This window comes from Syngnathoides biaculeatus, chromosome 19 (genome assembly GCF_019802595.1).
Source record: "Syngnathoides biaculeatus isolate LvHL_M chromosome 19, ASM1980259v1, whole genome shotgun sequence".
Classification (NCBI taxonomy): domain Eukaryota; kingdom Metazoa; phylum Chordata; class Actinopteri; order Syngnathiformes; family Syngnathidae; genus Syngnathoides; species Syngnathoides biaculeatus.
In genome coordinates, this window is record NC_084658.1 from 11,003,532 (window position 1) to 11,030,539 (window position 27,008).

At 40.5% G+C, this 27,008-nt stretch overlaps 1 protein-coding gene across 1 annotated transcript in view; it reads left to right on the plus strand.

Moving 5' to 3' along the window:
• Positions 1-23,872, plus strand: part of tgfbr1b (transforming growth factor, beta receptor 1 b) — a 36,289-nt gene extending 12,417 nt beyond the window's left edge. Inside the window, exons 2-9 of the mRNA XM_061804893.1 lie at positions 3,787-4,038; positions 8,193-8,462; positions 10,662-10,892; positions 13,929-14,096; positions 16,270-16,426; positions 17,748-17,872; positions 18,079-18,209; positions 21,157-23,872. Of these exons, the coding sequence (XP_061660877.1) occupies positions 3,787-4,038; positions 8,193-8,462; positions 10,662-10,892; positions 13,929-14,096; positions 16,270-16,426; positions 17,748-17,872; positions 18,079-18,209; positions 21,157-21,282 (1,460 nt within the window). The 3' untranslated portion in view covers positions 21,283-23,872. The remainder of the gene's footprint in view (positions 1-3,786; positions 4,039-8,192; positions 8,463-10,661; positions 10,893-13,928; positions 14,097-16,269; positions 16,427-17,747; positions 17,873-18,078; positions 18,210-21,156) is intronic.
• Positions 23,873-27,008: the final 3,136 nt, after the last annotated feature.

Sequence of the window (27,008 nt, forward strand, 5' to 3'; positions counted from 1 at the left end):
TAAAGTTTAAAGATATTGATTAAGTACTTTTTTAGGATGCCAATCGCTATTGTTATAATTTCATAATAGAATAGTCATGCTCGAACAATCATGAGTAGTGAATGCACACATGATTAGACCATATGACCAATACAAGTTTAAGACTCCAACAAAGATCCAAGATCCAACAGAGCCCAACGGGATCATACGTTTGCTATTCATTTTAATTATCAGCATATCACTAATCCAGTATCAGTGTGAGTGTGACTCACTCAAAATTTGACTCAATGCATAGACAGTATTTGCTTTCACCATTTTACTGCCATGTTTGTTTTGCTCAGTACTGTGAGCGCTGGAAACGTTCACAGCTGATTCTTACTTGGGATTATGTGGAAGTTATTGTGTTGTCTAGACTGGTGTCTGGGCGTGTTTGGGTCTCTTTTGATGCGACAGACGGGATTCTCTGTCCTGAATTCGAGTCAGACTAGATCAGTGTCATCTGGCTTTTATTTAGCTGTCTGGTGTCGTCATTTTTTTTTTTTCCAATGGCCCGCCCAAAACATGCAGCACATGGGCACACAAACACTGAAAAACTCTGCCTCGCTGGAATTTACCCTCAACGCAAGTTCATTTCCAGGAGACGGAAGTCTGCTGGTGATGAAATCATTCCTTGACTACCAACATGTTTCTTTCTATACACATTTTGTTACATTAACATTTTGCAGATGTTTTGCCAGAATTCCACTGGTGTTTTCTTTACACTGTTCATGGTAGTGGTTGTGTGGCAGGTTAATTATTTAAAGATTTTGTCTGCGCAGATGTGTTGTTTTGCTTTAATTTAGCCAGCCGTGACTGACGTATCATTGAGCTGATGTCTACTCTGTGCTGGGGGGAAGGACACTTTAACGATAATGAATAAATGAGTACATCTACATTAATTCACTACTGGCATTAAGAGACCGGTTGATGTTGTGCATTACAAATAGCTCCCGTGAAATATGGATTCATTGATTTAAACCAGTTTCAATATTTGTCAGCAATAAAATCCAAGCCAATTAATAGAACTTTTTTTAAAAATAAATTAATTTACTTTTTTGGGGGGTTCCCTTAATGCTTCCAGCAGCAAAAATGTGAATTATTATCAGAACATTGGATTATTTGATGATATTTTGTCCTTGGGTAGTTCATTAACTTCACCACAGAGAGGAATTTCTAAGTACAAAAACATGCAAAAAAAAAAAACATTAACTGATGTATTTACGGTGTTAGGGTATAAATGCTTGCAGTATAAGCAACATAATGAGTTGATTTACTGGCACGCATTATTAAAGCATGAAGCCCTTTAACATTAAATCACAATTCTTCTGCTCCATTATTTTCTTTGCCTTGAAGTGATGACTTCAAAATAAAAAAAACTGAGATGCCTTTTTCAGCTGTCAAAACATTTAATCTTTGACAAAGTTGCATTTTAAAATATATACGCAGTTAAATTGAAATGGGAGACAATCTTTTTGGTTTCACGTCAAGAAATGTGTCCACAGTCATGCAAAAGATGCAACTTAGCCAAAACACTCTCATTCTATTCCATTGTCCACTTGTTGCTGACTTGTGAGAAGCAGAAGATTTTTGTGTGAAAACAATATCGTGCGCCGGAGTTTCTGCAGCGCGAACATAACACTATAATCGACCTTTGTTGTAAATCCGTCGGCCCAGATTATAAGGGAACTGTCAGTTTTGTGTTTATCTGACCACAGAGTTGACAGTTTTCCAACAGTTGAGGGTTATTCTGGTAATGGTGGTGGGGCGATTCACACATTTCCATACGTGCACCATAATCCTGAGGCCTTTCAACAAGATGAAGTTGATACATGTAAAGCTTTATCACCCTCTAAAGCATCTACTGAATCAAGCTTTTTTTGATTTTTGAAGTTTGAAGAAGTGATGTGCTTACAAAAATTCTGAAATATGATAGCTATATGTCTATCTGAAATGACACCTGAAATTAAATAAAAACAAAAGATATGTATACTGATTTTGGGGGCAGCCATATCACTTGCATGAGGTTGTTAAATTTCTTATTTGAGAAGACTGAAAGCAGGAAAACACCGACTACTGTAGTGTAATAGAGACTGTGGAATATACAAAGTAGTATGGCAGTGTGACAGGGTGTGCTTGTGTTAACTTTGTTTATTCCTGTCATGCTTTTTTTATCATCTATTAATTCGCCATGACTCATCTGAAAAGTTGAAGTTCTCCCAGTGTGGTTGCGTCGGTCACTCAAATCACATTCAGCGTGTCCAGGCCGATCCCACAAATGTTCATCTGGGCTGAGGGCTGGCCTCACATCAGGTCATACCATCTTCTCCACTTCCACATTCTGGAGGTGCCCTGTGACGAGCCTGGCTATGTGGGGGAGAGTGTTAACATTCTGGAGGTTTGCGTTACGTCCCAGATTCCCATTGAGATATCACAGGGACTGGCATCACACGCAGGTAGCAAGGGGTATGAATCTCTGAAGTCTGAATCTATGAAGTGATTTGATCACAATTCAGAGGGCTACGATTCGGTTTGATTATTATTGCTCCTGTCATGTTGCTGCTTTTCTCTCAGGCATGTTGTGTCTTGACTGTCGCATGCATGCATTAGAATGCATCAGTCCATACCACTTAATCTACACCAATAGACAAAATGAAATTGTGAATTTTTTTTAAATTGTATTTTCTTTGCGGTTCTTCATTTTCTCAGCCCCCTCTTAAACTTCATAGTGCTTTGCTGTTGTTTTCATCCTTTAACCGCTATCATTTTATACAGCAAAAATACTGAATACTGACTTAAAAAAGGAAGGCTGATACTCTAGATCCTCGTACTGTACTTTTAAAAATGTTCAGTACACTCCAGATAACAAAAAAGAACTGTGTGTGTTTGTGTGATCGTGAAAGACTAAGTGGTAATGGTAAAAATTCCCATCCCCATCAGTGTGGCTTATGTAAGTACAGTTTTAGTGACGTCTCGTCTTATTCCGTCCTGGGTTTTCCATGCCCAAATGTCTTGCAGCGCTCGATGCTAGAAAACATGTATTCATCACAGAACATTCATGCAAGTTTTCCAAATGTGACATCTTATTTTGGACCATAATGCTGTGTAAAAATAGCTATTTCGGCACAGCTGATTGAATTGTTCCGACGCGTATGTTTTTTCCTAACTAGAACGCATGTCTGCATTGGTGGGGGCCGTCGTAGTAAGACAACAGGGTGTTGCCATCGGTCTTTAATTTAGAGGCCAAAGTGACTTGTTATTAGTGGAACCCACGAGTCACCAGCTTCCTGGTGCACGTATTGTATCTGAATGTTGAAGCAACTACTGTTGCATCCGCTTTTGTGAAAAGGGTTTCTAACGTTCTACAAGTTTTTGCAAAGGCTTTGTGTCAATATTACACTGTTGATGTGCTTTTTAGTGAGTCAAATATTTCAGCAAAAGGGACAAGAGATCTTAGTACTCTTCTATTTAATTAGTAGGTTTCCAGCACTGAAATTGATCAAATAAGTGGGCTTTCTACAGATGCTATACATTTAAAAAAAAAAATTATCTTTGAATAGTTAAAGCGTACAATGTAACCCAACATGGCTTTCTTGATTCATTCTGTTCATTTAATATCAATGCACGCATTTTTTTCTTTTCCAAATGATATATATAATTTTTTTCTCTTCAGGGTAAAGTGAAAATGTGTTTTCTATTGAGACATTACTTTTGATGAAGTTATATCTCATTTGTAACTTGGCACCCATTTCTTCCCTCTTCTCCCCACAGCTCTCCAATGTCACTGTGAGCGCTGCAGTGCCAACTCAAGCTGTACAACAGATGGCGTCTGTTTCGTCAATATCCGCAAGACAGGCAACCGGTTGACGACCGAGCTGCGCCATTGTGTTCCCGAAAAGGAACTGTTCCCGCGGGATCGACCCTTCATCTGTGCCCCATCCTTCAAGCACGACACAGTCCTTTTTCCGATTTGTTGTACCACAGATTATTGCAACAAGGAGCCTGACCTCACCGTTGTCCCTGGTGAGACCACACATAATTCTTTGAATATTTTCAAAATGAACTTGCACTGTTAGTTTGTTCCTAGAAGACTTGGACGGAGCTTTAAATTATTTTTTTTCCCAGGGGACTTTCAATGAAATTACTAATGTTAACAGACGTTAAATGGAAAAAAAATATACGAGCACGAAAAAAGTTAGTGGCCAGTGCTGGCCACTAACTATTCTCTTGCTAATACATTTTTTGATTTCTGCTTATTTCGGCAGAGACCCAATGATGTGTTCATAGTGGGAGACTCCTTAAGTGATGTCTAACAGTTTGGTTGTTTTCACTTCTGCAAATGTTTCTGACAAAATACAAATGTTGCTGACAAAATCAAAATGTTCCAGATTTAATATCCAGAATGCTGATGAAAGTTGATGATATGGATTGGCACCTTTGAATTGTGGTGTCGCACTTGGACAAATTTCAGAACACCTTGTTCATTGACATATTTTTTAAGTGTTTTCACAAACTATTCACTTGTGTAAGCACTTGAAAGGCCCAACTTTTGTGTACTGTGCAAGCAATCATACAGTAAATGTTCCGTAATATGTCCCCTTTGAGTGGGGAAAAAAAGACATTCAAGATGGCTATATAAAAAGGAATACCGCAATATTTTCTATAAAAGATGTTTGCCCTTGTCTTATACAATCCCCCACGGCCCCCAATAGTTAAATTCCACCTCAGATGTTATTAATGCTGAGGGAAGTCTGCATCTCCACATGGTCTTGAGTGAGGCTCGCTCTCTTCTGAAAGCAAATATTCCCTGCTGCAGAAGAAAAGATTCACTCTTAGAGAGGAGAGTGGATGTTTTCCAGGAAAGGGAGATCTTGCTGGCTTTGACATTGTGGGGAAAAAAACATTTAAAGTCCACCTTCTGAGAGTTTGGGGTTCTGCTTGCTAATGCAATGTATTTCTCAACTTCATTCCTGATTTCATGTATTCTTCAGCGCTCTTGGAAGGCTATGTCCTCTTAACCTAAACAGAGTTAGATAGGAAGTCATTAAGGGCTGATTTATATTTTACTCGATGCACTCGCCTCTCTCTCTCTCTCTCGCTCTGTTCTTCTATAGGGTAGCAACCATGTACAGTGAAGAAAATAAGTATTTGAACTCCCAGCTATATTGCAAGTTCTCCCACTTAGAAATCATAGAGGGATCTGAAATTTGCATCGTAGGTGAATGTCCACTGTGAGAGAGATAATCTAAAAATAAAAATCCAGAAGACTGGCTAGGCCATGCCAGAAAATGATATGCTTCTTACAAAGGCAACTCCTTGGTTTTCCTGGCGGTGTGCTTCAGGTCATTGACCCAGCCACGACCCATCTTCAATCCTCTGACTGAGGGAAAGAGTTTTGTTCCCCAAAATCACACAATACATGGCCGCGGTCATCCTCTCCTTAATACAGTGCAGTCGTCATGTCTCATGTGCAGAAAAACTCCCCCAAAGCATGATGCTACCACTCCCATGCTTCACAGTAGGGATGGTGTTCTTGGGAAGGAACTCATCATTTGACTTTCTCCAAACACGGTTAGTGGAATTATGACCAAAAAGTTCCCTTTTGGTCTCATCAGACCACAAAACCTTCTCCCACGACTCCCCATGGTCTTTTAGGGTCAGAATTCTAGGTGATAGTTTTTCAAATACTTATTTGCAGCTGTATCACACAAATAAATCATTTAAAAATCATGCAATGTGATTTTCTGGATTTTTCTTTTTAGATTAGATTAGATTAGATCATTTTAGATCTCTCTCACAGTGGACATGCACCTAGGATGAAAATTTCAGACCCCTGCATGATTTCAAAGTGGGAGAACTTGCAATATAGCAGGGTGTTCAAATACTTATTTTCTTCACTTTATCTCATTTTCCGTGCCCTGTTTAATGGGAAGAACTTCAATTGTCATTTGAACCCTCGTGTCATCTTCAGCTCTGATAAACGTTTGGAATCACGGGTAGATGGCAGCTGCAAGAACAGAGTTCTTCTTTTCTTTGCCGCGTTGCCACAACATTCATACTGCCATCTCTCAGCACCAAACAGGAAGTCTTCCTGGGCTCGTTTCAAAACTTCTGTGATAATGGAATTTTGCAGCCTTTTCACAGCCCGAGGAAGAGTGTCCATTAACGTGAACTGTACCACATTCGGAAGGTTGCAACCCTCAGACATGCTTTTCAAGTAGCACCCACTGATCTGGCTTCAAATCCAAATACTGTTTTCCCCTTGGGGTGACCTCAGGATCAAAGAGAGCCACAGTGGCATTCGCTGCCCGGTTCTTTTGCTGGCTGTTTTATCTTGAGTTTCATCTTAGCTTCTTTTAAAGTTTCTGCTGGAGGATCAATAAAATGGACTAATTCTAGTTTAGCTTTTAGGAGAATCTTTAGCGACTTCTGTAATTCAAAGTGGAGCACCACTGGCGTGCACTGCTAACACAAACGAGAAGTCTCGCGAACAGAGAGGAGAGAGTATACAAAAGCATTAAGTGTTGATAACATAGCAAGTTTAATTCCCACTAACAAAGGCACAACATGAGTTGCTGTTCTGTGTATAGCAAAAAAAGTGCAAGCAATCATAGTCAATCTTACTGAATATGCTTCCAAGCCTCAAATGTTTTGCAGATATCTGCTTGCCTCCCCTATACAACTCTGCAACTGAAGAATTCACTTGCATTACACACTGTGCTTTGTTCTGCAACTGCTTTTCATCAGTTGCCAACTTTTCGCAACAATTTTGTCCGCGACTCCAACATAAAATCGCAAACGTGACGTTGCACAGTGTGGGAGGTGCCACAACGTGAACCAAAAGCACAGAAAGATATCCACCAGGGAAATTCACTTTTCACACTGTTCCATTTCCCACAAAGAAAACAACATACCAGACATCAAAGCAGGCCTGCCGAATAATTAATATGAAAAATCATCTTCAGTGAAAACATCTTTTATGACTTTTTTTAATCCAGAAATGAATGAAGTCACAATTCCAGTGGGACATGAAGGAACAGAATAAGATTCATGGTTATCAGTGTGCAAGATGTTGAGAGAACAGTACAAAGGCAAGGAAGTGTAAAAGCGTTTCCAGGGTGTAGTTGAAAAGTTGCAAGGCATGGGGGAGGAAGGGGTTCATCTCTCTGTCAGTGGAGCAGGGCAGTGATAGCAGCCTATCACAGAAGCTTTTCCTCTGCCTGGAGATAGCAGTGCTTTGCAGTAGATGCTGTGGAGTGTCTATAATGGGCAGAGGCATGTTGAGCATCTTTGTTTTTGCCAAAGATATCAGGCCATCTAACTCTGTGCCCAGGACAGAGCCCACCTTCTGAATGAGAACTGTTCTCCTGAATGACAGTTGCACCTAACATTTGTCATTGATTAAATAAAAGTTGGGCTGTGAATTTCAAAATAAGAGCAAGTAAATAAAATTAAAGTGTTACATGTTCAAATAAAGTGCTTGAGTTTCGAATAGTTCATTGAAAAAAACAAAATACAAATAATACTTTATGGGTGGAATAAAAATCCTGCATTGTCAAAACACATTATACATAGGTAGAAAGGTTTTCCAGAATTTTGCATTATACATATGTAGAAAGGTTAACTTTGGGCTTGCGTATCATATGTGGAAGTGCATTATTCACAAGAAATTATGGTAGATGTCAGGCTGCTAATGTGCTATTGGTGAGCCAGTGTCGAAGAATTACTGATCGTGCTTACAGTCCACAGAAAAAGTGATGCACTGTGAATACTGATTCAGATGCACTGTATAGCCTTGGGGAGCTTGCATTTATTTACGTTAATTTCCATAGATGATAAAGACAATCTTGTTACCTCAGAGACCACATTTCTGTGTATCCACACACAATCTTGCTCTTTTGCACTTATATCAGGCTAACAGATGGGAGACCGTGGCTGTGTATTACTTGCCCTATTAGCTTGTTGGCCTCAGCCTGTCACTGCTACGTCTGCCACTTTCTCAGCTTTCACTATGCTCCAACGTAGCCTCTCCAAAAGGTTTTTTAACCTCACTAGACCTTTCCTAGATTTTATTTTCCAGTTGTCACTTAGCATATTCCGTAAACAGGACATTGCTTAAAATAGTTTCTTAAATATTTTAATGTCCGGTGTCTATTTGTGCCCTCTTTTCCCTGCAGTCCCCACTGCTAAGACCCCATCTCTGGGACCAGTAGCTCTTGCTGCGGTGATTGCTGGGCCAGTGTGTGTATTCTGCTTGCTGCTCGTTTTGGCCTTCTATGCCTGCCATAGCCACCGGGGGCTGGGGGCCGGCGGGGCAGGGGCCCACCATCACCACCACCACCGGGTACCCAATGAGGAGGATCCCTCCATGGACCACCCATTCATCACAGTCGGAACAACACTGAAGGACCTAATCTATGATATGACCACCTCAGGTTCAGGATCAGGTATGGCAACATTGACCAACTAATTTTGGTCGTCCATATGTCTTGTCTGTCTGTATCTATTTTGTTTAAGAAAAAAAAACCGCATGCACCTGTATTATTGTGCACCATACAAGCAGACCAAGATTGCTTGAAAAGGTGGTCTTGGTCTGCTTGCAATTGCAGTTTGGTTAATTTCAGATCAAGTGTGAATAATACATGGGCCAAAGTGTGAAAACATCTCATTGCAGTATCTCTCTGTGTCTGTTTTTACCAAATCAAATAACGGTTGCCAAAGGCACATTTTCAATGCAGAGCAACGCTGAAAGGGTAGTGATCCTTTTATTATACTATCCTGTTTAGTACCGTGAATCAGGGATTTGAATTGATTTCGATGAGTGGAGTTCGGCCTCAGTATCGCATTAAAGCAAGAAAATACAATTGATTCACCAAAGGTAAGGTTTTTTTTAGACACTTAATCAGGCAAATGCCCGACAATAAATTGCACTGTCAACCACAATGGCCGTCAAATGATGCAGAGCAAAAAGAGCATTATTTAAACTAACTTTCATCCCTCATTGTCTGTGCATTCACCCATAACATTTATCCTCAGCGGAGAAATGCACACAAGTCAAAATTGGCAATGGCAGTATTCGTGGTGAAATGTTCCCTTTTTTATGCTTTGTGGCATTTCATGACATAATGTACGCAATTACTCACTTTGGGCCAGAAGATCTGGCTTGAGTTAATTCAAAAAAGGTGAGTGATATTTTGTTTCTGTGGATAATTTCAGGATGAGTGTAAACTGCATTCTTAATGGGTAAAGTTGTTAATCAACTGGTCAATGTTTCACTACTTTTTGAAATTGACCATTGTCTGACAAAAAGCTGAATGGCGAAATTCACAACACGCGTTTGAGCCATGAGTCGACAAACTCCTCAGCCTTTCTGTGACTCTTCCAGTTGCTCGGTATCTCTGTTGCAACTTGCTAATGACGCTTTAAGCTCAGTTCGCTTTGGGAACGTCTTGTTTGAAGTCTCACAATGGTGAGGTACTCTTGCTCAATAGTCAGGTGTTGTTTTGGTCTCACATTGTCAAAATTGAACAGCACGGTGACAAAAATTGTTTGAATATCAATTGTACCGTAATTCCCGGGCTACAGAGCGCACCTTCGTTACAAGCCTCACCCAATACATTTGTAAAGGAAATACCATTTGGTACATACATATGCCGCAGCCGTGTAAAAGACGGAAGTGCCCACACTGAAACCGACATTGAAACATGAGATATTTACAAAGAAATACGGTGCATAGAGAGTTTAAACGCTAACGCCGGCGCGCTAACAGGGTCGGTTACACAAAAAAACATACTGGTAAAAATCACTGAGACACGACAGTAACACGCTAGCGCAGCGCTTACAGGGCCGGACCGGTAAAAGTCACTTCCTCTGCACATATATTCCATCGGTCTCACGCTTACCTTTTCCGCTCGAGTCCCCCCTTGCGGCCGTTAGAAAAAAAATGCACAAATTAATAGCATAAACCGCAGGGTTGAAAAGCATGTGGAAAAAAGTCACGGCTAATGGAAATTACGGTAATTTAACCAATAATTTTTGGGGTATAAAAAGCCTTAAGTTACTTAGGTTTTATCCATATCTGACTGTATTTTATTTAGTCAAGCTACAGGAATTCAGAGATTACCGTAGTAGTTGCAAATATTTATGCTTTCTCTGTGTATCGGCAAGTCTCACATGCTCATCTGCTCTGGCTTCAGTCATCTCTCTGTGGCACCTAGTGCACGCTGCCAAGAGAGCACTTGGATCCAGTCCTTCTAGCTATTTACACCATATTGCAAGATGTGCAATTGTGCGTGTTGCTGGTGCAATGTGTAAATGTGAGGTGTGCCATAACAGTGTGGGCTTTTTTTTAATTACTTTTCTCAGTCAGACTCAGGGTTTGTTTTGGGCCTCTTAGTATCGGCAGAGGATTTGAAATCAATTCCCATGTTTTGTTTCCTTCTCAGCAGATTGCCAAATTTATGATTGAACCCAGTGAGCTCAACAAGCTTTCCTGCAGTTTAATTTCCTGGCCTGTTAATGCAATATTAAAATGTGTCATTTTTCACTTACTTTGTTTTTTTTTTTTTTTTTTTTTTACCTTCTCTTAAATAAGTTGCCATTGACATGAGCGATTAAAATTAAATGGCCACCTTCTTTATCTTCAGGCCTGCCACTTCTTGTCCAGAGAACCATTGCCAGGACCATCATTCTCCAGGAGAGTATAGGGAAGGGGCGTTTCGGGGAGGTGTGGCGAGGCAAATGGCGCGGTGAGGAAGTGGCTGTAAAGATTTTCTCCTCCCGGGAGGAACGATCTTGGTTCCGAGAGGCTGAGATCTACCAGACTGTGATGCTGCGACATGAGAGCATTTTGGGCTTCATCGCTGCAGACAACAAAGGTGAGCTCTTCTAACGCGCACTGGCGTGCTGGTCTGACGGGCACTTATGTGTGGAGTATCAAATTCAGCATACCAACTACATCCAGGCTAGATGAAAAATATTACCATTTCAGAGAGGAATAAAAATGTTGAAAGTTTGATGGGGTTCCTCTAAGCGTAGCAATCAATTCAAGGTGCCTTAAAATAGACGTTTCTGACAATGTCTTCATCTGCAACTACACGCGTTGGCAGCTTGCATCCAGGTGAGTTTTGAGATTTCAGAGTACAAAGGGAACTGTTGCTTAAGGTGAAATCGTGCAGGCGGTTCTTCGGTGCGTAGACAGACTGCTTAGACAGTGTGGAGGAGTAAAACTCCCCAGTGAAGACGGCGCAGACATTAGCACAATGTTGAACAACAGCAAAAAACATCCACATACAGTACACAAAGACAGACTAATAATGCAACAGCAGATCTTCCTGTGTGTTTTCCATAATTCCAAAACAAGTACGACAGGCCACACACAAACACAGGTTTGCATTTAAAATAAGATGTCGCAGCGAGGTGCAGTGCAGTATAATAATGGCTTATTAGTCCCTTAGCTGCCTAGCCTTGTAAAAAGGCCTTGTGAGCCACAGAAAAAGAAGAGAGAAAACATTCGAGATCCTGAAGGTTGAGTGTTTAAATACTCTGCTGCACACCAAAGTAAAAATGCATACGTTTGACTTGGTGCATGCTGGCATTTTTTTTTCATTTGAAGTTACCCAGAAATTTGTTTTTCAATAAAATGCATTCGGATGTATCACGTGTCAAATTTTACAGGCTTAAAATGTTCTCTGCTGGGTAGCCAATTCAGAACATAGCCTTAGGATATGTGCCAGCTAGTCTCCCGGGTCTTGTGTTTAATCCCATCAATTGTGTATCACACTCTCAGACAGTAATGCTTCTATTCCCAGGACAAGCACAGTAGAGCATCCAAAGTGAACAAGTCTTTTAATGAAAATTGTTCATCCTCAGATTTTTTTTACGTTATTCTCCACTTCATCTCATGTAATAAAAGTACATATATTATGGTTGCATAAAATTACATGTAAATATGTTGTTTCGTGTAATTGTTTCATGCAAGCTACAAGTTTATCCACTGTTAATAGGTTAAAACAAAATTAAAAAACATGTCCTTCAAACCCGCTTATCTTTAATGACCCATAATGAGAGAGTTAGAGTCCGATCTCATTTTTCAATCTGAGCTGCCAGAAGTGGCTAATTTAAGTTTTCCCCTGTAACATGTAAAGTCGCTTAAATGATCTTCCCTTGACAGCAGGTGGCAATGGTAGCTCTTTGACCTCAGCAGTTGACTACTTTCTCTGAACTTCGCCTTCGTAAACTTCTTTATTTATTAGTCCTGTCAACCTGCGGCTGCAATAACCTTCTTGCTCAGTATATTAGAAAATTTGGGTATCCCCATTAGAACAGCGTGGACTCATTTCCTGCTTCCTCTTTCATCTTCTGTGATTTATTGGCAGTCAGGAAACAACTTATGGTGTGCATTACCGCCACACGTCTGTTACTGGTTTGTGTTAATACTTAAATGGTGGTTGAACTAAGATCTAGTGAGGATTGCTTGAATCTTGAATACTCAAACTTTACTTGAATTCCTATTTGTCGCAGTTTCGGCAGAGGTTTTTAAATTGAGGTTGGTACTATAATATTTAAGTTAAAAAAATTTTTAAAAGTCATTTAAGAGTGGACATGGCAGTCAATCACATTTGAAAAATGTACGGGTGTGGTCAGTCGTGCTCGCAGATAAAGTTGTGGGTGTGATTAGGGATGGAATCTCAAGATCTGAATATAACTTGGTGGATTAATATGACAAAACTGTAAATTAAAAATAAAATAAACAAATACATAACAAAAATAGAAAACAGCAATTTCAAACTCGGAAATAATTTCCAATTTCAACTGACATTAGTAGAACATGATATAAAACAGTATTTAACATTTTTCATCAATAAAAATTCTTGATCTGACGAACTTTATCTGAAAAAAAGTTAAATGCACTGGCCTGTCAAGGAATAAACATTAACGGTCTTTGCCCGCAATGTTTTCGAAAATGCTGAAAGTTTAGTTCAACGTAATCTGCATTAATGGCAACAACCTAGCGATACATTGTAACAAACATTCATCCTAAATCTAGTATAATTTACGGCGGTATCTATTGTCAATCCATTGAAAGCTGGCAGTAGATGATCTATATCTTCCTAAAGAATGTCGAGGGAAAAAGTTTTGAACTTCAAGACAACGCGTACCACGGGGAAAATGACCGTTCGCATTTAGATATATGGACAGACTAGTCCAACGTTAGAATTTAGATCAAGTCAAAGTAAATCAGAAACTTATACTTATTATAGTTAGATACCGAAACATCACCTGTGTTATATCCCAGAAATGTTTTCAGTGTAACTGAATTTCCTTTAGCGAGGCTCTTGATGCTGTTTACTTTCAACGTAAATGCGCTCACAGTACGTGAAGCAGCTCTGAACGTGCACTTTTGGCATCAGTTCCGAACAAGCTCAGAACGGTTAACTCGCATTTCCTGTTTCGGGGTGACTGCTGATTGTTTAGGACCAGGCTTGTTTTGTTAATGTTTATGAAATAAACACATAAATTAATGTCAACACTTCACAAAATATGCAACGTTTTTCAATATCTATTTTTTCGACTCTTAACAAATTTTACGCGCGTGAGTTTTCATGCTCGACTATGGCGATTTGCTCGTCAAATGTGAGTGACTGACATGGTAGTCACTGATTGTTGGTGTTGGGATCATGTGAAGAAACTGTTCTTCCCTGCTTAGTGTCGCTTGACCACAATTGGAATCAATTGGAGGTATCACTGTTCTAGATACGTTTTTAAAAGTTGACTTCCTCTTAAGTGATTGTCACAAGACTTGTAAACTAATTAACCTAAAGGAATAGAAATACACATTTTTTGTTGGTTTTTATTGCCTTTTGTACTAAATATATATCACAAATCCCACATTTTGTTTTTCCTGTCCGTAGATAATGGGACATGGACTCAGCTGTGGCTCGTGTCAGACTACCACGAGCACGGCTCGCTGTTTGACTACCTTAACCGCTACACTGTCACCGTTGAAGGAATGATCAAGCTGTCCCTGTCCACAGCCAGTGGCTTGGCCCACCTTCACATGGAAATCGTCGGCACACAAGGTGAGTGGAACCCTGAATATTAATGCAAGCATTCGTACCTTTCAGAAAACGCTAATCAACTCTTCGAAATACCTGGAATAGAATTTCCTCAAACAGATGGATGCCAAAATGAATGATAATGAACGATAATGATCATGAATCTTTTCAATAAAGCAAGGCTGGCGAGTTCTTTTGTACACTTTCCATTAGGCCCGGAGAGAGAAAATGAAAATAACACAAAATAACATCACTTCTTACCCATTAACCATGTCGAAAAATTGCACAAGCCTCTAGACGCACGCACACTCACAACTCGTGAAAATAATCTTGAACCTGCCTGAGGCAAAGAGAGCTGAAGAGATTCTCCAACAGTTAGACCTTTTTTTATACTTTGCCACGTCAAGTGTCATGGGTGCAACCGCTGATGGTGCAATATCCCCCAATTTTTGGTGTCAAAAAGTAGAAGCAGGGGGCTTTCAGTTTTTAAATATTAATTCCAAAGCATATGGCACTCTCTGTCTTTAAATTTCCTGAATGCAAAAACAAATGAACAGCACAACATTTGACACCATGTTGTTATTTATGTAACACGCACACCCTAATAAGATGAAGCTGCCTGTGAAAGATATGCACAGCATTACTTTTTTATTGGAGCATATTTGCATTACTAGTTAGCAAGATTCAGGTCTGTTTAATATGATGCCAAAGACAACCAACACCAGCAAATTGGTTGCTGTGTTTGTTGCTCACCCATTACTCAGGGAAGACTTTTGAGGCCATTTTCAATTTATTCGGGAGTCCATCTTTCTACACTGAGAAGGATAATCTCCGTGTGGAAAACATTCAAGACAGTTGCTAATCTTTCCAGCAGTGGGTGTCCCAGCAGTTTAAGTTCACTCCAAGGTCAGACTGCGCAATACAAGGCCCCCCACTTAAATTAAGAGCTCACTGTCAGACTCAAAAAGCTTAACAGTACACATTTGCCCAGCTGTGTACCATAAAACGGTGGTAACAGCATGCTGACAACAAATACAAGGTCAAAAGGAAGTACTGTACAGCAAAAAACAACAGGGGTTTCTAACGTTGTTTGTCCACATGAAAACACATCATCAGATCTTAAAATACAGGAAGAGATTAAACGATATGACAATTCTGATTTTAAATGTCATGACCAAAATTAGTCACGATTAGTGATGTTGTCACAATATGACCAAAATAACACATCCACTGATTGCCGTATTTTCCACACTATAAGGCGCACATAAAAGCCTTTAATTTTCTCAAAAGCTGACGGTGCGCTTTATATATGGATCAATATTGAGCCTTGAGTGCAGCTCCATCTAATGGATGCATAACGTAACCCCAGCCTCTACTGTAACGTCTATTCTATACGCTTTATATTCCGGTGCGCTTTATAATCCGGTGCGCCTTATACATGGAGAACGTTTTGGAATATGCCATTCATTGGAGGTGCGCCTTATATATGGATCAATATTGAGTCTTTAGTGCAGCTCCATCTAATGGATGCATTCCGTCACCCCAGCCTCGACTGTAGCATCTATTCTATGCGCTTTATAATCCGGTGCGCTTTATATGGAGAAAGTTTTAAAACATGCCATTCATTGGAGGTGCGCCTTATAGTGTAGAAAATACGGTATGCATCCATGGGTAGAGATTAAACCATATGACAATTCCGATTTCAAATATCATGACCAAAATTAATCACGATTAGTGATGTTGTCACAATATGACCAAAATAACACATCCACCGATTACCATATTTTCCGCACTATAAGGCGCACCTAAAAGCCTTTAATTTTCTCAAAAGCCGACGGTGCGCCTTATATATGGGTCAATACTGAGCCTTTCGTACAGCTCGATCTAATGGATGCATATCTTCACCCCAGCCTCCACTGTAGCATCTATTCTATTCTAAAGTAATCTGAAAGGAGTTTTCAAAAATAAAAGCATCTCCCTGTCTTGATAACCCCGGCCACTCTGATATCCAGGTTACATAAAATGGGCTTCTGGATTTAAATAGTGTCATTGTTGCTCAGCTCCAAGACGGTTTCCTGTAAATACGCAGTAATGTACGTGTTAGGACATGGTCTGCATTTCCAATGAGCTGTATTTCCTAATCAATCAGCCCTGAGCAAGTTAACGATGAGTGTCTTGGATATACGACTCTCCCCAGGTAAGCCAGCGATTGCTCACCGAGATCTGAAGTCGAAGAACATTCTGGTGAAGAAGAACGGAACCTGCTGCATTGCCGATTTAGGTCTCGCTGTTCGCCACGACTCAGCTACTGACACAATTGATATCGCTCCAAATCACAGAGTTGGAACGAAAAGGTAAACAGCTGCTGCATAGGCAATCCCTGATCTAGTAAGCGGCTGTTAGGTCAGTCGTGATACACGTGCCATGTTTTTTGTCTTTACCTGTGGAGGTTCTCTTTAACTTTCAACATTATTTAAAAACCTTCTATGAAAACAGATGTTTTTTTTTGGTCACTTTGGTTTTGTCTTTCATCATTTTCACTTTTCAGTACCTAATCAGCATCACCACATGTCAGTCATCCATTATGGTTGTCAGCAGTCCCAGTCCAGATGGTGGACCTTGTGTCAGTCTGAGCACAACCCATTGGAGATGTCAGACAGTTAAAAGATGAGGTCACTTGGGCTCTCAAGATTCCGCCCATGAGGCAGTCACAAATATAGTATAATATGATTTTTCAGCCTCTTTTGGATTTATTTGATAATTACAAAACTTCAATACATAATCTTCCAAGCCTCTGATTGTTTGGACTATAAAAGTTAAGGCTTTGCTTTATTCTTAGGTGAACCAAACAACAAAAATGAATTTTTTTTCTATTCCTTATTCATACAAATAACCATCAACCCCCACCTGAGGCTAAATTTGTAATCAAAGTGTACGACGAACCACTTTGTATTCGCATTTCATTATTCACAAGATTACCCTGTACATTTTTCCCCCCCTGTGGAACCGATTCAGGCAGTTCAATATTGATGGCATTATTTTTAAAAGTATACATTTGTATGTAAATGTATATATTTATTTATATTTTTGTGCACCATCGTTATGTTGTGCAATATGAGGACTCATAAGTTCTTTTTGGGAACTACTAAATCGTGCTCTGCAGTGTTTATTTGGAAATAAAAAATATATATACTGTACTATCTCTGAAAAACCCTTTAAATGTATTTGTAATTTATTATGCTGATTTCAGTCGAGGGGAAATTCAATTTACACTCTGCTGCAGATTTTGTCGCACACCACACACAGACCCAGATCACACGCATGCGGGCATGAAAGGAGAGATGTCAGAAAATCAGCTGCCATTTTTTTTTTTTAAATTAAAAATACATTTTTCACTTGGGTTTTTTTTTTTGGTAGATGGGGACTGAAATTGATTGGTGCATTTTTTCTAAGGGCAATATGGATTGACTGCGTGGGTAAATTAAGCTTGACATTTGGTGTATTGTTGGTATCTGGCTCTTTTTTTTTTTTTTTTTCTGGTAGCCTCCACCAATTTCTCAGTTCAGACCTGATATGTCGAATTCTTTTCATCTATTCCCAACAAATAACAGTTTCTAAAAATAACAGTATTGGTCCCACCATGACATTCACAACAGGCCCATTTTGTTCTTTCAGATACATGGCTCCAGAGGTCCTGGACGACTCCATAAACATGAAACACTTTGAATCTTTTAAGCGAGCTGACATTTACGCCATGGGATTGGTCTTCTGGGAGATTGCCAGTCGTTGCTCCATGGGAGGTGAGGACGGAGCGTGTTGGTCTGCTTGAATGACCGGAAGATTGAATGATTGATTCCATGAGTGGTGGATAAATAGAACAAAAGAGTACAGTTTATTTATAGAATTGACACACATATTATTAGGGATAGGGTGGAAAGGTACAGCAGATAAATTACTTAGGGGAAAGGGATGCAATTGGACCTATTTTTTAAAAATATTTTTTCAGGAATCCACGAGGACTACCAGCTGCCATACTATGACCTGGTTCAGTCAGATCCTTCAGTGGAGGAGATGAGAAAGGTGGTTTGTGAGCAGAAGCTTCGCCCTAACATTCCCAATCGCTGGCAGAGCTGCGAGGTAATAAAAGTGGCATTTTTGCACCTTAAGATGAAATAGTGGATGAGAATTAGAGATACAATTTAAGCCATTTTACGACATTTGCATATGTTGTGTATGTGCGCATAGTTATGTAATGCCGAACAAAATATGTTCCTGGTTTTTTGGTTGAACTCTCAGATTACAAATGTATTTACGTATCTTCTTTTCCTTTCGGCTTGTCCCGTTAGGGGTTCCCACAGCATGTCATATTTTTCCATCTGAGCCTATCTCGTGCATCTTCCTCTCTAACACCCACTGTCCTCATGTCCTCCTTCACAACATCCATCCACCTTTTCTTTGATCTTCCTCTCACTCTTTTGCCTGGCAGCTCCATCCTCAGCACCCTTCTACCAATACACTCACTCTCTCGCCTCTGAACATGTCCAAACCATCGTAGTCTGCTCTCTATAACCTTGTCTCCAAAACATCCAATTTTGGTTGTCCCTCTAATGAGTTAATTTCTAATCCTATACAACCTGTTCACTCCAAGCAAGAACTTCAGCATCTTCATTTCTGCTACCTCCAGTTCGGCTTCCTGTTGTTTCTTCAGAGCCACTGTCTCTAATCTGTACATCATCACCACTGTTTTATAAACTCTGTCATTTATCCTCGCGGAGACTCTTCTGTCACATGGAACACCAGAAACCTTCCACCAACTGTTCTACCCCACTTGGACCCGTTCCTTCACTTCCTTACCGCACTCTCCATTGCTCTGTATTGTTGGCCCCAAGTATTTGAGGTCATCCACCCTCGCTATTTCTTCTCCCTGCAGCCTCACTCTTCCCCCTCCTCACATATATTCTGTTTTACTTCGGCTAATCTTCATTCCTCTCCTTTCCAGTGCATGCCTTTCTAATTGTGCCTCCGCCTCCTCCCTGCTTTCACTGCAGATCACAATATCATCTGCGAACATCATTGTCTGAGGGGATTCCAGTCTAACCTCATTTGTCAGCCTATCCATTACTACAGCAATCAGGAAGGGGCTCAGCGTGGATCCCTGATGCACTCCCAGCTCCACCATAAGAAACAATTAATACAGTATTAATAGTTGGTTTCAGAGTAAAACTGCCCACATCGTAAAAGCATTATTATCTAAAGAGGCAAGTTTTCTTAACTGTTTTACGAGTGCAATTTTTGACAGTTTCGCAATAGTAAATCATTGCAGGCATCCAGATGGCGGTTCCACTGTATTTGTTTTACCTATGACGGCGGCAGTACTGCCCCATGGCTTTTGTGACAAGAAAGATTTTCTTTATGCTTGACAGAAAAATGCAGCTAGAAACACTTGTTTGGGTAAATGTCCATTAACTGTATCACATAAATAGACAAGTAATCAAAACAACAATCATGTTTCTTAGCAGAACTTGCACTCTTAAATTTTTTCACATTTATTCCCCCATCTGACTTTAAAGACCAGTTTATACACTTTGGATTGAATCTTTCCCTTCGACTTGCCAGCACAACTGCAGTTCCTCGTTGTATAACTAAGGATGTGAAATTTACATAAAAAATGCATTACCTGCATCATTTCTTTTAGCCAAAAGATGTTTGTTTTTTTTTTCTCAGCCACTCTGTTATGTTCAAACCAGCAAAGCCTGATGTTTTATTCAATAGTGTGTCAACCTTGACGGCCTGGCATCTTTGGGATTCAATAAAAAGGAAAAAAGACCGTAAAAGAAATCATGAGCTATTTCAATGACGGACACAACTGTTCAGTAAGCTTGAGTAATATTAGTCGTTTTCCGCAGAGGCTATTTTTAAATTTTCTGGTGACAGACAACGGTGTCACCGCCCTGTTTGTGTTTAAACATCTTTTGCTTTTCCCCAAAGGGCATAACCCCACAACATCAATGCTAATTTTGTTACCCTAAGGCAGAATTGTGCACCGCTGATCCAGTCTCTTCGCAGATATTCTGAGTTTTGCGCAAAAAAAAAAATAAAAAATCCAATGAAAATTGAAACATACAGCTATTCAGTTTGTGGAGCGAGGGGTGATTGGTTGTTACATCCAATGACACAATTCACATGCATACTGTAAAAAAATGAATAGAAGAAGCCACTGGTTTCTTTTCGGCAGCACACGGAACTTTCTCTAACGACCGCTGCTCCGCCACACTTTCTTTTTTCTAGTTTACCTTACACCCCCCCCAAAAGATGTACACTCATAATTGCAAATGTTGGAGTACTTACGCAGCCCATCAATATGCTTTATAATGACAGTGTCTCCCACCGCTGCTTTAGTTAGCAACACAGTCTGGGCAACGTAGAGCAAAGACGAGCTAGACATGCTGCTTATGTTTACTTTCGTGATTAAAAAATAAATGCTGTTGTTTTAAGATGCAATGACTGTTGGAGTATGTAAATAATCGAAGAAAAAGCGATTAAACTAGATGAGATTTTCTCTTTTCCAAGTGGAAAAGTTGTGGTCTGAAGCCAAATTAGAAAATGCAGGATGAGATGGTGTGTAATTTTAAAATTCCATCTTGGATGAAAGCACAGACAATACAGTGCACAAAAAGCTAATTATGTATTTTCAATATACATATATGTTTATTTATAGTATAATATATCACATAACATTGGGAGCATCATCATCACCCCCCTCCCCCATTCCCGTCGTCGGTAACTCGTGAGAGGCTGACTGCTTGAAAAGTAGATCTTGGGATAAAAAAGTCTGGGCACCCCTGGCCTGATGTATTTTGAATTATGTGTTACCATTAAGACTTTTGTGAGAGTTATAGTATGCTGTTTGGTTGAATACACAGTGTATAATTTTTTCTTTAGTTTTTACACCATCTCCCACTGCCTTGTAGCTTGAATTTAATTGCATGAATAATTCTTCAATTGGGGTACCGGTACACGTGTGACCTCACCGGTTGTAGTGCCGTAATGAAGTTAAGCTTTGCGTTTGCTCTCCTCTCCGCAGGCGTTACGCGTAATGGCTAAGATCATGAGAGAGTGCTGGTATGCAAACGGCGCTGCCCGGCTCACGGCGCTGCGGATTAAGAAGACCCTGTCCCAGCTCAGCCAACAGGAGGGAATCAAGATGTAGATCGCGAGCTACCAAACACACTTCAGACTGGCATCCATATCATTCGCATTATCATCGACATTGTTATTCATTCATTTTTTTTTTCCTTCTCTGGATCGGAAGGGAAGGTAAGACATTATTTCCCCAGTGGTCTCATTTTCTCACCCTTAACTCACTCAGTGGTGAGTTCTGCATTTGCAATTGAAGACACCGGAATCCATTGATGGATGGATGAATGAGTGGGCGGATAAATGGCAGAATCTGATGAGGGACGGCAGTGCCCGAGGGCACTAAGAGTGGCATTAAAGGAAGCCTCCGCCTATTTTCCTCCACGCTCCTTTACTCGTAAAAGGAAGACTCTTCAAGACCCATTAGGGCGACGGGAGTCCATCCCAGTCTGGCCTTCATCGCTCAGACATCCTCAGGTAGATTCAACAGCAGACGGTCAGCTGGTATCACCTGAGAAGCCGCTGAGCTGCCTTACATATTCATCATCTCTGCCTCATTTGTATATTAGCCTTTCACTATTCACTTCACTGGGCTATAAGCTACTCGCCTCATTCGATAAACATTTGCGCTAACGCGATGTGTCACATTAGCCCGATCCGCGGAGACGATTTACCAACACATTCTTGGAAGAAATGTCATTATACAAAGTGCTCCCACAACACTAACTCATTCTAGTCCGGGGTTAACCATCTTTAGTTTGACTTTGGCAGTGAGAAACACGCAGCACGGGTAGTCATTTTTAATCAGCTTGGTTCATCGAAACTGAAAACTATTCAAACTGGAAATTAATACAACATGCAGGAAGTTCTTCATCCATCATTCTTAAGCATTTTTTTTTTGTTGTTGTTGTTGTACCGAGAGGAGTAAAATGAAGTCATTCTTCACCTGGAGTAGTTGAAAAGTTGCTTTGAAGCTCAGCTGTGATGGATAGTATTCAAGCATGATTATTATTCATCAGATGGTAGATGGTGTGAGTGAGTAGCACTGGGGACCGAAGCGTGGACCAGAGTATTACGACACCCTGTTTGTCATCGCTTCACCAATTTTGCACCCGGTTTTCGTTTTCTTACTCGTGTATATTTCCCCATCTCCGCCGGTGTTATCATGGAGATGGAAAAGGTCAGTTTAATTTATTATTTTTCTTTTTTCTCTTGAGTGGCAGGGCATCTTTTTCTTTTTTTTTTTTTCCTTTTGAAAAGTTAAAACTGGACACGACGAACTGGTTCAGTTTTGGCAAACATGCTGCATCATATGCAATTTACAGTAGATAAATGTGTCTATTTTCTATACTCTGCTAAAATACACAAACAACAACAACAATCAGCTGCCATCATGCCTTCCAGTCCAGCTGTTACCGGAAAGTGCCAGTGCTTTAAAAAAAAAAAAAAAACAAACTCCTCTTGCCAGCTGCTGTGCATGTACGCAGCTGTGTGTGTGTGTGTGTGTGTGTGTGTGTGTGTGTGTGTGTGTGTACTGTTTGTGTCAGAGGAGGCCGAGCATACCCAAGCTCGTACTATGCACACCCAAAAAAAAAGTCCAGTAGAAAAGCAAAGCTATGTAACACCGCGCACAACACCGACAACAACCCAGCCTCGACCATCTGGTGCCATTTCATGGCCTGCCCTCTGAACACGTGAACACGCAAACGCCTCAGAAAACAACTCTTGGACTTCTCGTCCATCCGGTGTAGAGCGTCGGTGTCGGGAAACGGACCATCCGTGATGAGCTTTTTTGTTTGGGGCCAATCGTAAACTCTTTCATTGTGGAAAAACGAAGTAATTCAAAAGCCCAGTCGTTGGGGACCCCGCCGCAAGAACCGCCACAGCTTTAGGAACCAATACACAGCACAGGAACTTTTGTTTACATAAGCGAGAGGTCATCAAAACAGAGAAGCAGAAAAATAGTTGATCAAAAGTTCAAGATTATCCCCTAAACTAACAAAATCAAGAATGTTGTTCCTATGAAAAGCTGAGCATTTAATCAATATTCTCAATAACCCTCAAATGCTCCGTGTACTAGTCCGCTTTTGGTCCTCACTATAGGATAACTACATGTTACTAATGAGACAAAACTGCATTAGTTGACATCTGTGCGCCACTCATGAACCATTAGATGTCAACCAATACATTTTGAAACGTTACTCGTAGCACGTTGTTGTGCACTAGGCGCAGTTTTTCCTGCTAGTGAAAAGAAAGAAAACTAGTACCGTAATTCCCGGCCTACAGAGCGCACCTGGTTATAAGCCTCGTTTGTAAAGGAAATACCATTTGGTACATACATACGCCGCAGATGTGTAAAAGCCACAAGTGCCCACAGTGAAACACGAGATACAGTGGTACATCGGTTTTTGAGCGAAAATCGGAACTCGAACGCCTCTAACAAAACCCGGAAATAACAGAACGCGCACGGCCAGACCAACTGACCCATTGACGCACTTTGTTGTGAATTCCCACCCCGGCGAAAAAACCCGTAAATAATAGAATGGTCACAGCCAGACCGGCTGACTCACCCAAGATGCGCTTTGTTATTGTCAATTCGAACGAAAAAGAAAAAAAAAGAAACGGAAATAACATAACTCGCGCGGCGGTTAATCCGTTTTTTTTAACAAATCGGTTCTCAAACCGTCTTCTGTAACGGATTGTGATCGGGAACCAAGGCACCACTGTATTTACAACGGTAAACGGTACACAGAGTTAAGCACCGCCAACGTTAGCGTCATGCTAACAGGGCCGGCTAAAAAAAAACATACCGGTAAAAGTCACTGTGACATGGCAGTAACATGCTAGCGCAGCGCTAACAGGGCCAGACCGGTAAAAGTCACTTCCTCGCCACATATATTCCACCGTTCTCACTCTTACCTTTTCCGCACGAGTGCCCCCTTGCGGCCATTAGAAAAATCCACAAAATTAGCCGCTTCACCGCATAAACCGCAGGGTTGAAAGCGTGTGAAAAAAGTTGCGGTTTATTGACCAAATATCGAATAAATGCACAAACAGCATTCCATAGACTATCTTCTTTAGGTTCCATCAGTGGAAATGAGATCCATGAGAAATAATGAGTCCAACCCAACCTCCTAAATGTCGAAATAACTCATTAAGAGATGTGTCCATACCGTTTCATTTTTGCCTGCAATATCTTCAATCAGGTCACTTTGCTTCAAGGAAATATTTACATATTGGAAGGTGCAGAAAAACATAATGAAGCATAAAAAAACAACAAAACCACATAAAAACACTGAATATTTTATTTTTGGTGGAAAATGAAGTACCCGCGTTCACTCGAGTCCTCAGAGATCTACTCAATGCAGTATTATACCACAATCCTCAATTACATCCCTCGTCACGAGTTTGTCAGCCTGGCATTTGGATTCATTCGAAGCCCGTGATAACATTTTCACAGCAGGTGTTTGTAAACTGTACAGCCAAACTCACAGGTAGCGCCTGGTTTCGGCGTTTGTTCGAGTCGTGTTTGCTTCTGTTGCCAGTTCGCGCTCCGGTGTACATTTTGAATCATCGGATATGTCTGCCGTTGCTATTTTGTGTCAAAAGCCATTGCAACACCGAGACCAAAAACAATGAATTCAATGCAGCTTGTTACACGGGCAATAGAAATTCCGCATCTGCTTGCGTTGAGTTTGACCCCGCCCTTGGTGTTTAACAACGTGGGAATTTGTCTACGGTGTTTTTTCTTAATAGCGTTGTGACGTGTTGACGTATTGCTGCTTATTTGTCTGACTCGCGTTCCCTTTTAAAGACGGTAGTTGTCATTGGATGTACAGTAAATACCCTCACGGTCGTTCTGTTCCACGTCGACCCTGTTTTTTTATTTCTTTTTTTGTAGGTTGCCAAATCACCATATCCATTGAATCTGAGCAGCTCGTTTGCATAAACACCCTTTTGAGCATTTATTTGGAAGATATTAAACGAGCTGCAATGATAAGTAGGCTGTGAATGAGAATTTAAGTAAATGTATATTTTCAAAGAAGTACGGCTCGGTTGTAATTCTTCAATAATATCTTTGAAGCGATCTAATCTGACGTCATCCCTTTGTTGGTTGGTTGAAGGGATTGTTAAAGCCTCGTCTTAAAAGTGTGATGTGTAAAAACGCCTTCTCAAATGATATTTTGATGTTGTCTGCTCATGTGGAGTTCATACCTAGTTCTACGTTGGTTTCGAAGGAACATTCAACCGTGTAACAGTCTGTAATCCTGGGCGTTAAATAAAATCCAGAGATTGAAATCAATTTCTTTGTCACTGATGGTGTAGTGGAACACTCGCCTGTGGCCTGCGACCGACTGGTGACCACTTCAGGGCGTAGTCTGCCTGTCGCTCGGCTTTACAGTGAAGAAAATAAGTATTTGAACACCCTGCTATATTGCAAGTTCTCCCATTTAGAAATTATAGAGTGGTCTGAAATTTTCATCGTAGGTGCAATGTCCACTGTGAGAGAGATAATCGAAAAAGAAAAATCCAGAAATCACAATGTATGCTTTTTTAACGATTTGTGAGATACAGCTGCAAATAAGGGAAAACCAATGTTAATATTTGGTACAGAAGCCTTCATTTGCAATTACAGAGGTCAAACGTTTCCCGTAGTTGTTCACCAGGTTTGCACACACTGCAGGAGGGATTTTGGCCCACTCCTCCACACAGATCTTCTCTCGATCAGAGAGGTTTCTGGGCTGTTGCTGAGAAACACAGAGTTTCAGCTCCTTGCAAAGATTTTCTATTGGGTTTAAGTCTGGAGACTGGCTAGGCCATGCCAGAACCTTGATGTGCTTCTTACGGAGCCACTCCTTGACTTTCCTGGCTGTGTGCTTCAGGTCATTGTCATGTTGAAAGACCCAGCCACAATCTCACAATACAAGGGCAGGGTCATCCTCTGCTTAATACAGTGCAGTCGTCCTGTCCTGTGTGCAAAAAAAAAAAAAAAAAAACAAAGCATGATGCTACCACCCCCATGCTTCACAGTAGGGATGGTGTTCTTGGGATGGAACTCATCATTTGTCTTCCTCCAAACACGGTGAGTGGAATTATGATAATGGATAAGGATAATACATGGAGTGGAGGTGGACTTTTAAAGGCGGACAAACAGGTCTTCGAGGGTCTGAATTCTAGCTGATAGCCAGGTGTTCAAGTACTTATTTACAGCTGTATCACACAAATAAATCATTTAAAAATCATACATTTTAGATTTAGATTTTTAGATTTTTCTTTTTGGAATATCTCTCTCACAGTAAACATGCACCTATGACGGGAATTTCAGACCCCTCCATGATTTCTAAGTGGGAGAACTTGCAATATAGCAGGGTGTTCACATACTTATTTTATTCCCGCACCCCTTGTGAGAATAAGCGGCTTAGAAAATGGATGAAACTCCTTTCATGTCCCAAGAAATGAATAGGATATTAAATGAACAGGATTAGTGACTCGAGTGATGGATTCATCTGTCTAGGCCTTGGAGGACAAAGTGATTGGTGGTGTTAGTGTAATACGAGCAAAACCTACCGTGGCACTTGTAGCTGTGTGTCTTGCGTGTTCCGTTAGCAACGTCATCTCTCTGGGATTTGTATTAAAAGAACAAAATAAAAGAGAAACCTACAGCACCTCTGGAATGTCAACTCACACAAACCCTCATTCTTGTCTTAAAAGTCACCAGCAGCCTTGTACTTTTTATTTTTTTTTCCCTTTTTCTTTTCAAAGCCCAAGGTGACTTAATGTACAAAAATCCATGCACTC